The sequence below is a fragment of the Hemiscyllium ocellatum genome, chromosome 37, assembly GCF_020745735.1.
Source record: "Hemiscyllium ocellatum isolate sHemOce1 chromosome 37, sHemOce1.pat.X.cur, whole genome shotgun sequence".
NCBI lineage: Eukaryota > Metazoa > Chordata > Chondrichthyes > Orectolobiformes > Hemiscylliidae > Hemiscyllium > Hemiscyllium ocellatum.
In genome coordinates, this window is record NC_083437.1 from 22,045,376 (window position 1) to 22,058,144 (window position 12,769).

At 42.9% G+C, this 12,769-nt stretch overlaps 1 protein-coding gene across 2 annotated transcripts in view; it reads right to left on the reverse strand.

Annotated features, from left to right (window-relative positions):
- Positions 1 to 120: 120 nt before the first annotated feature.
- The window catches only part of epha2b (eph receptor A2 b), a 47,149-nt gene continuing 34,500 nt past the window's right edge, over positions 121 to 12,769 (reverse strand). For both annotated transcript variants that reach the window (XM_060852142.1, XM_060852141.1), the window contains exons 9-17: positions 12,710 to 12,768; positions 11,489 to 11,614; positions 11,118 to 11,300; positions 10,916 to 10,977; positions 9,704 to 9,913; positions 8,985 to 9,134; positions 7,747 to 7,940; positions 5,854 to 6,009; positions 121 to 1,950 (exon numbers count right to left, since the gene is read on the reverse strand). In XM_060852142.1, coding sequence (XP_060708125.1) covers positions 1,842 to 1,950; positions 5,854 to 6,009; positions 7,747 to 7,940; positions 8,985 to 9,134; positions 9,704 to 9,913; positions 10,916 to 10,977; positions 11,118 to 11,300; positions 11,489 to 11,614; positions 12,710 to 12,768 — 1,249 coding nt within the window. In that variant the 3' untranslated portion in view covers positions 121 to 1,841. The remainder of the gene's footprint in view (positions 1,951 to 5,853; positions 6,010 to 7,746; positions 7,941 to 8,984; positions 9,135 to 9,703; positions 9,914 to 10,915; positions 10,978 to 11,117; positions 11,301 to 11,488; positions 11,615 to 12,709; position 12,769) is intronic.

The window sequence follows — 12,769 nt, forward strand, 5'->3', positions numbered from 1 at the left end:
GCTCTGCAAGATTTATTTACGATTTTATTGCAGTGTAATCTCAAAACAGCAGTAGCAACTTGCACTGTACCAAACATACATTAAAAGCTAGAGAGAAAGGAAAATCAAGAGACGCTCGAGACCAGTACACCAGCTTTTATTACAAAAAAAACTTGTTGGGCAAGGAGCCTTCTCCACCTTAGTCTGAATAAATAAATCATTTTCTAAATACAAAGCAAATTACAGACAATAAAAAAGGAGAAAGTTTTGCTGCCAGGACAGCAAATTAAATTGAGTTAAATAAATTAACAAAGTTTTGGAGGAAAGCACAGAATAAATACAGTTTAAATAAAACATTTTCCTTTTCTTAAAACAAGAGCAAAAGTGTCTAATTTCAGAAGAGACTCACTATATATATATATTTTTCAAATGTCCTGATTTTATAGGAATCTAAGCTGTGCAAAGTCACTCTTTAAAACTTTAAGAAAAACATGGATTTGAAAAATAAAGGATTTCCCCTCAATGCTATGTGCAAATCTACCACTTAGATGTGCATTCCCCCAAACCCAAAAAGGTAACAACCTTTATTGCTATTTTGGTTATAGATCATTACCGAAGTGCATTACAATTACACAGAAAAAGGGCAGGGGAATCTTTGAAATGGGAATGTTTGCAGGATGTGGAGATCAGACACATGGGAATTTGTTTATCTTTGGGATTTAGCAATGTGGCACATTGTTGGCAGCTTGTATCAGAAAACAGTCAAAAGTACGCTTTACTGCAGCTGCGGGTAGCTGAGAGGTAGTCTTTGAACTGGTTGATTGGCACATGACAGCAATTGTTTGGATGACCTGCCCCTCATTAAACAGATGGTGTTTTGCCCAATGGTCACCAGTACTAATGGGTTTGAAACAACCAGCCCATCATCCAGGGACCATGTCCAGTGCCTCATTGCACAGACACGCACACACTGACACAGACGCACACACTGACACACGGTACATTACAGCCCAAAGCAAGGGAGTTTGGGTCTGCACCATTCCACGGGGAAATCATTCAATAGGACCAAAATTATCTACAGATTCAAGCAACTGCAAATGCTGCTTGGGATTTAGCTGGTTCACTTTCCACACTGGTTTCTCTAAACTGGCATTGTTTAAACTACATTTATACAAAATTATTTGGAACAATGATCTATATGCCACCTGTTCACTTCAGCCTGCTTTAATGCCACCCAACTGGTCCTTCAAACCCCTATAAATAGGAAACAGTTCAAAAAGCAAGTGCTTTTCCTGACAAGAGTCTTAACTTTTATAGAGGTGACTCTGAAGCAGATGTTAGGCGAGGAGACACTTCCTCAAATGATCCTGTTACTGAGTACTCGACTCTCTAATTAGAGAAGAAGCCAACAAACCAACCAATCAGATATTGACTAAACTGCACAGTCAAAATGGATGCTGCTAGATCCAAATAAAGTTGTTCATTCCCTCCACGGGTACACACTGCACCAACTCAGCAATTCAGTTAAAGCCACTTTGGCTGTAGGGCATCTGGAATGTTCCCCCTCTTCCTAACACAATCATGTTGGTCACTTGTCAGTTGGAATCCCAAGCACCAATGAGGGGAGTAGTGAGGTCCACGTGCTGATGCCTTTGTCTCTTCTTAAATCTCTTGCAGTTTTTTTTTTCCTTTTTTTAAAAAAAGTTAAAATAAGAGGTTTTCTCCAGCACTGGATCCTTCCAGCACTCACATGCAGGGTTGCTGTTCGATTCAAGTATCAAGAGATGTTTGGAAAGGTCTTGTGGAGGGGGGGGTGGGGGGTGGGGGGGTTTAGCCCCCTCGGTGCAGTGTACAGGAACAGTTCATACTGTGTATACACCCATGCTGCTAGCCTGTTCCTGCAGTCCCAGGATGCTGTAAGCAATCCGCTTCTGGTGCCCTGGTAACCGGACTCCAATCTTCTTCACATCTCTGAATTAATTTTAAAGAACAAAGTTAGCATAGGCCTTTATTTAAAAGAACAGCATTCATATAGCACTTTGCACAATAAAGTCCCAATGTAGTCACTGTCACACCACAAGAAAAAGCAGCAGCCTGTTTACACACAGAAGGCTCATACAAACACCATTGTGATAATGGCCAGATGATCTACTTCAGTGATATTGATTAAGGAGATAAAACATTGGACAGGACACTAGTAATAACCCCTCTGCTCTTTCACTGATAGTGGCATGGAATTTTTTCCAAACATCCATCTGAGCAGCCAACAGAGCTCCAGTTCCTCCAAAACGCAGTACCATCAACAGTATAGCACTCCCTCAGTACTGCACTGGAATGTCAGCCTTGAGCTTTATGTTCAAGTCCTGATGTGGGTCTTGAACTAAACCTTGTGACTCAGCAGTAAAAGGATACCAACTGAACCGTTTCTAACAGTGGGATACAGCTAGTCTCCATCAGTACGATGGCACTGAGTCATGTGGAACCACTTGGCAAATAAATTTTAGCTGCACAACAAGAGTATAATTTGGGTTTAACATATAGATGCAAGAAATAACAAGCAGTGGAAATCTTACCGAATCCAGTTATTATAGAACTACATCCAAGAAATGAAGCTAGCTTAGTGTTAGCATTGAAATACATCTGCAGTGATGCTTTCAAAAAGGAATTGGACATCCCATTTTATAATGACTTAATGTCAAATAGCAGATGAAGGGGATATCAAACACACAAGAGTAGCAAGCCATTCGGTCGTTTGAGTTTGCTCCACCATTCAACAGGATCATGCCTGAACTCCCATCTATATACTCAAGAGACGCACAGCTGAAAACCAAACTGCTTTTGCCTTTAAAAAAACACCTTTTCAGAGACAGTTTGAAAGACACTCAACCCTATAAGATTTCTCCTCACCCTGATTTTTATTTCTTAAATACAGAGACCCTCTAGTTCTATATTCTCACACAAATCATCCTGGCCATGCCCACACTGTCAGGACCCCTCAGGATCCTATGTTTCAATCAAGTTGCTACTTATCCTTCCAAACCCCAGTGATACCAGACTAGCTTGTCTGACCTTTCCTCAAAGCAACCCAGCCATTCCAGCTATTAATCTAGTCAATCTATTCTGAACTGTTTCTAATATACTGACATTCTTCTGCCAATAATGGAGAACAATATTGTGCCCAGATCTCCAGGTGTTGTCTCACTGATGCCAATGATAAAAGTATTCACAAGCCAACATCTGCAGTCATTTCATAAACTGCAGACACCACTGAAGATTGCCCACATAGATCAGCTTTAGCCAAGGATGGCCCAGTGCAACTTGGGAAAGAACAGGTCATTTTCCATTCACTGGTTGCATTCCCCCAAATGAGGGAGGGGACAAACTAAATTGGCTCCCTTTGTTCTCCACCTCCACTTGTCCTCATCTCCATGGAGACAGAACCTGACATTTCCTGTTTGGCGAGCAAACACTCCGATTGCAGGTCAAATGCATTTTGTAAGACGATCACAGCTTGTTTCACTTGCTCGGTTTACAGTAATAATGCAAATTCCTCCATTGTTTGTTTCAAGTCTCTATAGAAAGATTCGTTTTTTTTCTCTGCTACACCCTGATATTTAGGTCCCAGAAACATGCCACTCATCTCCTCAGGTACCTTGACTCATCTAGCCAACACCGAAGAACACAATCTGCCTAACTTAAGTGTAGTTCTCCACCTAGAGTAGAGTAAAATACTTTTCAAAAAGATGCCAGTTGAGAGACTGGCATTTCTGTGGACTAGTGTAAACAGCAAAACCTGCATCTTCCAGAACAAAGTTGACCTCGACTGAGGTGTTGCAGCCTGGCACATTCTAAGGCAAACCACTACCTGGCTGAGGGGTGCACTAAACCTTGGGACAGTGGGGAAAGGCCACTGTTTGATGGGGGCCTGTTGAGCTGTCGGATTCTTCTGGTGCCTCAAATGCTTGAGAGAGGGAGGCAGAGGGAGGCAGATCTTTAGTTCGTCTGCGAGATAGGGTCATACTCCAATGTTTGTTTCTCCATACACTGCTGCACAGAACTGAATTGCTTTAGGGACTATATATATAAAAGCTATTTTTATAAATAAAGTATATTTTTGAAATAAAAGATAAACAAAACCTGGTTTGTAAAAGCATTTTGTCCTCACATCCTATTTTTCTTGCTTTATCATCTTCTTTCCCCTTCCCCCTCACTTTTTAAATATTAAAGAAAAGCACTGATTGTGCGTGTGTGTTTTATTTCAGTCTGCTCCAATCACTTCCACGGGCCCATCACAGGTTTGTCTCGCTGTTACAGTATGAAATAAAAGGCCAAGCTTTCTCACAATGCTCAGACTTGACAGTAGATTCTGTCACGTTTAGGGACCAGGGTATGCTTTCACTTCTGTGACAAGCCTCTTGCTGCTGGCCTGTCATTCTAACAATGGGGTACAGCACCAGTCTTACTGCATAGCAAGCTGCATGCAATGTTTATTATAGTCTGCAGGGCCAGATGGATTTATTTATTTAGTCAAGTGATAACTTCTCTCCGGCTAAGATGGAGTTAGATTAATCGTACATCCTGAAGTGCCTACATATCCATAAGAAAGAATCCAGGGAAGTAAACATTTTCTCTAACTCGAGACTTGGTTTGAGCCCACTTTCTCTCCTGGGATGTGGGTGTTACTGATAAGGCCACCAAAATGTTGCCTACTCCTGAACTGAGGGGATGATTTCACAGTCACAATATTATCCCCATTGCTGTGGGTATGGAATCACATGTAAGCGAAGTCAGGTCAGAGAGTGGTGGGCCTGTGGAATTCATTGCCACAGGGTGCAGTGGAGGCCGGGACGCTAAATGTCTTCAAGGCAGAGATTGACAGATTCTTGTTGTCTCGAGGAATTAAGGGCTACGGGGAGAATGCTGGTAAGTGGAGTTGAAATGCCCATCAGCCATGATTGAATGGCAGAGTGGACTTGATGGGCCGAATGGCCTTACTTCCACTCCTATGTCTTATGGTCTTATAGTAGATTTTGGTCCTGAAAAGAACATTAGTGGACCAGATTTTTCTTTTAAAAACAAAAAAAATTGATGATAGTTGTTACCATAAGAACTGAGACAAGCTTGAGAATTCTACATTTTATTAACTGAATTTAAATTCCACCAGCAGCCAAGGTAGGATCTGAACCTATTTTCTCTCTCTCTCTCTCTCTCTCTCTCCCCCCCCCCGCCCGCCCCCAAAAGCACTAATATAACAGCAAGGTACTGCAGAAGTTGGAAACCTGCAATTAATTCAAAAAGCAATGGAGAAACTCAGTGGGTCCAGTAGCAGTGGAGAGAGAAACACAGAGTCCAACAGACCTCTGTCAAAATGATGCACAGATGCTACCAGACCTTGAATTCCTCCAGTACTTTGGTTTCAGCCTCCCCGGGATTAGGCCAAGCCTCTGGAGTATTAACCCAGTGATTTTACCACTGTGCCAACATCTCCCCCATTAAACCATCTTTTCACATTAATGGGTTCAAGTTGCAAACTGATGAAAGGTAGAGGAGAGAATTCCATGTGCATTTCTCCAAAGACGGAGCACTACAGGCACTGCAGTGATGGGTCCTCAACTCACTGGAGCATCACCTCCCAGAAAGTGAGTGCCACTTTTGAAAAGTTATAGAAAACCATAGGCAAAGCTGTTCAGTAATGCATGACAGACAGATAGATAGATTCAGAGTCTCTGGGGACAGTCAGAACTGGTTTGGACGCACACAGAAAAACCATGGTGATAAATCAGCGACCTCACAACGAATTAGAGCAGGAGCTATTAGCACCATCTATAGGGAGCAACACAGCAGTGCCTGAACTGCTGGCTCCAATGTACTTACTCTGTAGTTAGCTGAACAATATGCTCCATGGTGTTGTACCCAGCTGACATAAAATTCTCCAAGTACTGTCCCATCTTGATAGAGTCCAACCACTCATTGACAGTACGGAAGATCATACCATCAGTACCACTCGTGCTAGGCAGCCGGATGGATACTCTGCAGAGAGCCAGGAGATCAGCGATTAGAATTTATTCACAAGTTTGGGATGCACAATTTCTTTATGTGTGGGCTAAATTCAGCTACAGCAACACTGTAAATAATGTCTCAGAAGTGGCGGTCATGATTCCTGTTGTTAAACCAGCTCAGAGTTGTACACAGAGCTACCCTCTTGGTCAGGCTGACACTTGGCATCACCAGGTGGCCTAGTTTCCTGTGGCTCCCCTTCACTGGTGATGAATTCCACCCCTTAAACCTCCCAAAAATAAAGTTATTTTGCAATACTTCCCTGATATTCAAATCAAAGGCAATTAACAATTAATTTCTGTATCTTCACTCAATTCAGTTCAGATTTATTTTCATCCAGGACTGAAGAACAGGTATCATTGCATCACACACAGCATTTGATCAACTATGTCCCTTTAATCTGCTGAAGCAGAAAGCTACGTGATTTCCTTTGGAATGTTTTAATTGACACAGCAGGATTGACAGGTTTTACTGGAGTCTGGTTCATATCCAGTACCCAGTGGGTGACAGAGGATCCTTAAATCTTACTTAGGGCCTGTTAATCTCCGCTAAAAGTTAGCCTGACTCAGGATGGCCTCAAGCTTAGGAGTAACTGCAAACCACGGCAGTGAGGGGTTAAATATCAGAAAACAAAGACGGCCAGTTCACTGCAGAGGCTAATAACGAGGCTGTTCAAGTTCATAAGCACACTTTCAGCAAATGCTCAATTTCTGTCCCAAGCTAGACAGACAGGCCTGGGTGGATGGGCCCTGATTAAATTGCCCACAGCCATTACTAAGACAGGAGTTTCTGTGGGCTTTCTATTGTTCATGCACCTGGATCACGAATGTGCGCTTCTGGGACTACAGAGCTATCAAGTACACCGTTGGACCCTTGCCAGCACTGAGATTTCATTACCAAGAGCATATATGCAAGGCAACAAATCTAAACCAGCACCTAACAGAACCAGATTGGTACACTCACCATTGTGGAACCAGAGTCAGAGCTATATTAGTAATTGCCTGGCACCAGTACGGCTAGCTGCAAGTATTTGTTCAAAACAACTCATTTATTCACCAGAGTGCTTGTTTGTTTCACACACAGAGGTCACTCAATTCTTACACATTCATGTTCCTTTGGCAGTGCTAGAGAGTAACCTTGTGGACATTTTGTGGGAAATGGTTAGAGAATAATACTTTCTTGTAAGAGAAGAAAGATTTGGTCTCTTGTTCTTTATGGAACATGGCAGAAACTCAAGACATTACACACAGACAAAACCTTCCCCTCCCCCTCCCCCCCCCCCCACCCCCAAAACTGCTCAGTTAGCAAGTGCAGACATTCGATGAGGGATGACCCTTCTGTGCGCTCTCAATCATAGTCCGATATTATTGGACATTTGGGTAAATCAGACATCACAGCAACACAAACCCAACAGGATCAATCTGCAAGATATGTTAGGCAACTCCCGCATGATAATGAAGAAAGTCTTCAATTAATCAATTGTGTGGTTATCAAAAGATGCTCCAAAAACTTAATTGTATTATCAAAGTTGGCATTGATGGAACTGGTGTTGGTCTTTAGCTGCCAATGAAATCATATCCATGGACCACTCATGTCCCTTCTAAAACTAACTAACAAGATTAGGGATCAAAGTGAAAGTGTATTAAGATTCAGCAACTGTCAGCTCTTCTGAACAGAGTCTGGGTCAAAGTCCCATCCCACAAGACCTACCGTGGATCAAAATCCGCAATGTTTTTCAGGGAGTCAGGGTTACGGATCAATTTGTCGAGAATGTTGACAATGTCACAGAATTTGGGTCGCTTGGTCCTCTCCTGTTGCCAGCACTGCATCATCAGCTGGTAGATGGCAGAGGGGCAGTCCATCGGAGCAGGCAAGCGGAATCCTTCATTTATCGATTTCATCACCTACAGCAGAGACAAAAGAGAGGAAGCCAAAATTAACAACCCAGGACGTGGGCAAGTGCTGTCTGCCTACAATCTCACAGACCACAGGGACACAATCAAGATATCATCTATAAAGGAAGGCAACAAATTCAAACATTTCTCAGCCTGACTGAGTGCAAGGCTCCTAATTTAATGTGTAGTCTAGTGTCTCGGGAGTATCCACCTTTGGTGAGCGATAGGTTTCCTGGCATATGGAAACTGCCACACCTGATGCAGTAAAAGTACTTTCAGAGAGAGAGATTGAGGTCAAGACCTCTAACCAGTGCTACAACAGGTGTACATAAACATAGGAAATGGGAAAGCACAGACAAGCCATTCAGCCCACTGTGCTGCTCCACCATTCAATGAGATGATAGCTGATCTTCTACCTCAAAAAAGTGTAATTTTCCTACACAATCTCCCATCCCTTAATATCTTAATAACTAGAAATAATCAATCAGTCTTTGACTGAGCCTCTACAGTCTGTAGGGAATGGTTTCAAAAAGATGGCCACCCACAATATTCATTACCTGGCACTGAAATCCTCACTTTAATTAACATCAAGGGGCAATTCAGGCTGTAGAACCTTCAGAACTGCCAAATTTCTTTAATGTAACAACAAAGTGTCGAGAAAGTGGAGCCAAAATTCCTCACAGGACTAGAGCCTTGTTCCTATTATAATTTCAAAGCTTAATTTTGTAGTGGTTTCTTCCTTCATAGATTACAAAATGGTTGTATGAAATTGGGCAAGTTTTGGAGCATCTCTTCTGCAAACATTACTATATTTGTGGACTTTCATTCCCTTTGAATTGCCTGTTCTCCCAAGCTATGTGCCTGCCTTTCAGTGCTCTTCAAACCACCTCTTCTCTTCGGTTACTCCAATACGGTCCTTTTTACGTATTAGCGATATAATTCTGGGCTGCATGATCTCATTTCCTGCCATATTTGAACTTTCCAGTGCCCTGTATCTTTGATTTGTTGAAAGTAAGACTAGAGTTTGATTGCTAAGGCAATTCTGCCACTTACCTCATGATTGGACATATCCCAGTAAGGCCGCTCACCATAGGACAAGACTTCCCACATCACAATGCCAAAGCTCCATACGTCACTCGCAGAGGTAAACTTCCGATAAGCAATGGCCTCTGGAGCGGTCCAGCGGATGGGAATCTTCCCTCCCTGAAAGCAGCACATCAACAACTCAGGATCACAGTTTCCCATTTGCAGTTAAATCAATAGCACCAGGAAGTCAGATGTCTCTCAAACAATGCCCATCTTAATATCACTCACTTTAGCTTGCCACATGAGTTTCAGGTACAGATTGTGACACTTCAGGTACATTGCCCTCAGCACTGGATTATTTTCAATCACGCAACTGGATTCTAGCTGCTCTGTGGCCATGCCATCTGCAGGCAGCAGCTCGTCATGTTGACAACCAATAAAAGCTTTTGGGTTAAAGTTCAAATTGTTGATACAAGATACCCCATAGAAAAAGTGGGCACAAGCAGATCCATTCTTGCAGTCAACAATTCCTGGTATTCTTACATATGACAAGCTACTGAATTCAAGTTACCAAAGGCATCAACATGATTGGCCAATGAGGTCTTGGATATTAACTGTCCACAAAATATAACATGCTTCTCTTTCCTCCATCTGGCACCACATTGATGCAACAATCATCTGCTTCCATCCTCATCGCTCCCCATCCCTTCCAATTAAACTCATTCTGATTACAAACAATTACTCACACTAGTAGTGTAGGTCCCCTCTGTGTCATCTTCCAAAACTCGGGAGAGCCCAAAGTCTGACACTTTGCAAACCAGCTGACTGTTCACCAGGATGTTACGGGCCGCAAGATCCCGGTGTACATAATTCATGTCGGAAAGGTACTTCATGCCAGATGAAATTCCTCGCAGCATTCCAACCAGTTGGAGAGAAGAGAAGTCACCATCATTTCTCTGCAACCAAAGAAACGAATACTCATGAATCTCCACAACACTCAAAAACTCATCCATAGTTAAAACCATTCAAAACCATTGCAAAATTAAAACAACCTAATTAACCAGCTACAAGCCCCAATCATCAGTCCCTAAACCCAAAAATGATTTCAGAAAAAACTGAAGGGATCCCAACACAAACATCAGAGGCTGCACAGGAGAGTCAGCTCCTGAACTTTCCAATGTTTAGACACAAGGAAGGCTTGTAGTAATGAACTGCTTGTGTCTCAACGCCAGAGCATTGGGTTCTGAGAGTGGTGACATCATGGTGGGCAGCACAGTGGTTAACACTACTGCCTCACAGCGCCAGAGACCCAGGTTCATTTCCTGCTCAGGCGACTGACTGTGTGGAGTTTGCACGTTCTCCCCGTGTCTGAGTGGGTTTCCTCTCGGTGCTCTGGTTTCCTCCCACAGTCCAAAGATGTGCAGGTCAGGTGAATTGGCCATGCTAAATTGCCCGTAGTGTGAGATAAATGTAGGGGTATGGGTGGGTTGCGCTTCAGCGGGTCAGTGTGGACCTGTTGGGCCGAAGGGCCTGTTTCCACACTAAGTAATCTAATCTAAGTAATCTAATCTAATCAACCTGCAAGAGTTAAAACTCTAATACTCCGCCAACCTTTCACTCTTAGGTAGACAATTCAATACATTTGCTGAAACTGAGGAAATGCTTTTCAATTGCATATATGCATTACGGAGGAGTATGGAGTTGGAATGTATCAAAGTACCGAGACATGTAAAACGGAGGAGATATATACACGCACTCTCTGGTCGGCAAGGCTCCCTTCTTACACTACAATCTCTTGCTGCATGTTACAAGGGATGTGATTAAGGACATTGTTCTACATACAAAATCAGGCCAAACACTGCAATGTATAAAAACTTCCATTCTGCAATTTAAAAATGCTTCAGTTTCTCTCCTAATAAGGATCCAACCAGGAATCCAAAATGTAGATAGATTCTTACCCGGAGATAGGCATCCAGTGCTCCATTTTCCATATATTCTGTAACGATCATCAGGGGTTTGTCTGTAAGGAGACACAAAGTGTTAAAGACAAGAATATTGTCATAAGACTGATTCATTTGGTCACTGCCAAAGACATTGGTAAGGAGTTTATTGATTGACATGTTCAAGAGGATGTATTGCTTCATTAACCAAGTTACTCACATTTGGTCACAACCCCCTCCAGGTGAATGATGTTGTGGTGACTGAACTGTCCCATGATGCTTGCTTCACTCAGGAAATCAATCCTTTGGCTCTCTGTATAGCCAGCTTTCAGGGTTTTAATAGCAACACTAATTTCCTTCCGTCCCTTCTTCAAAATCCCTTTGTAGACCTCTCCAAATTCACCTGTTCCAGGACAAAGCAGAGAATTTGTCAAGGTGTACATTTATGCTCTATTAGGCAGAAGCACCATGGTTCAATATTGCGCAGTCCTGGTTTTAGTACTATTACTGTTCCCAGCACTCGAAAACATGCTTAGATTTTCAGTTCTTGTATTTAATGTTAGTTCATTGCCATTATAAAGTGTTACCTACCAGCTCCAATCACTTTCTGCTTGGTTATCGCAGATGGATGAATCTCATCGGCAAATTTTAGGACAGCCTGGTTTGGGTCCTCATATGTATGTGGATCAACATAGGTCTTCAGAGGCTTCAGCTGGTCTGGAGGCACACCAAAAAAAACGTTATTTCAATGTGCAATCCATATCTGTGGAAACAACAGGACTTATACACTTAATGGTAAGGTCCTAGGGAGTGTTGCTGAACAAAGAGACCTTGGAGTGCAGCTTCATAGCCCCTTGAAAGTAGAGTCGCAGGTAGATAGGATAGTGAAGGTAGTGTTTGGTATGCTTTCTTTTATTGGTCAGAATATTGAGTACTGGAGTTGGGAGGTCATGTTGCAGCTGTACAAGACATTGGTTAGGCCACTGTTGGAATACTGCGTGCAATTCTAGTCTCCCTCCGATCAGAAGGATGTTGTGAAACTTGAAAGGGTTCAGAAAAGATGTTACCAGGGTTGGAGGACTTGAGCTATAGGGAGAGGCTGAACAGGCTGGGGCTGTTTTCCCTGCAGCGTCGGAGGCTGAGGGGTGACCTTATAGAAGTTTACTAAATTATGAGGGGCATGGATAAGGTAAATAGACAAAGTTTTTTCCCTGGGATGGGAGAGTCCAGAATGAGCTGCCAGAAGTTGTGGTGGAGGCTGTTGCAATTGCAACATTTAAGAGGCATTTGGATGTGTATATGAATAGGAAGGGTTTGGAGGGATATGGGCCAGGTGCTGGCAGGTGGGACTAGATTGGGTTGGGATAGCTGGTCGGCATGGACATGCTGGATCGAAGGGTCTGTTTCCATGCTGTACATCCGACTCTATAACAGGCAAAACTAACAAACATTGGCAACTGCTAATGTGATTAACCACGTGGACCAAGACAGTGCAGAGGCCTGCTGATACCCAAATAAAACTTCTGGGCCTAGCAGGGTGGGGCACTGTTACCGAAACAGTGCCAAGTGGCCTATTGAAGGGTGGGCCCTGTAAGTAGTTGTCATGTAAGCCCGTGGCAGAGGCTGAGTGGGAACCATAATTAGTAAGGCCTTGAAGAAGCGGCTTTTTTCAATATTTAAGTCAGTATTACAGACAGTTTGCAAATAGGACCCCAGGGAACTGTGAAATTGGGGTAGTTAAAAATAGCATCTCCTGGTTTCCATTTAGATTGTGTGTTCTGGAGGCAGGATCCTTATCCAAGTGAGACGTACCAGGGAGTTTGGTGAAATAAATATCCTCAGGTCCCTGACGTGCCCGGGAACTTGGTTTCC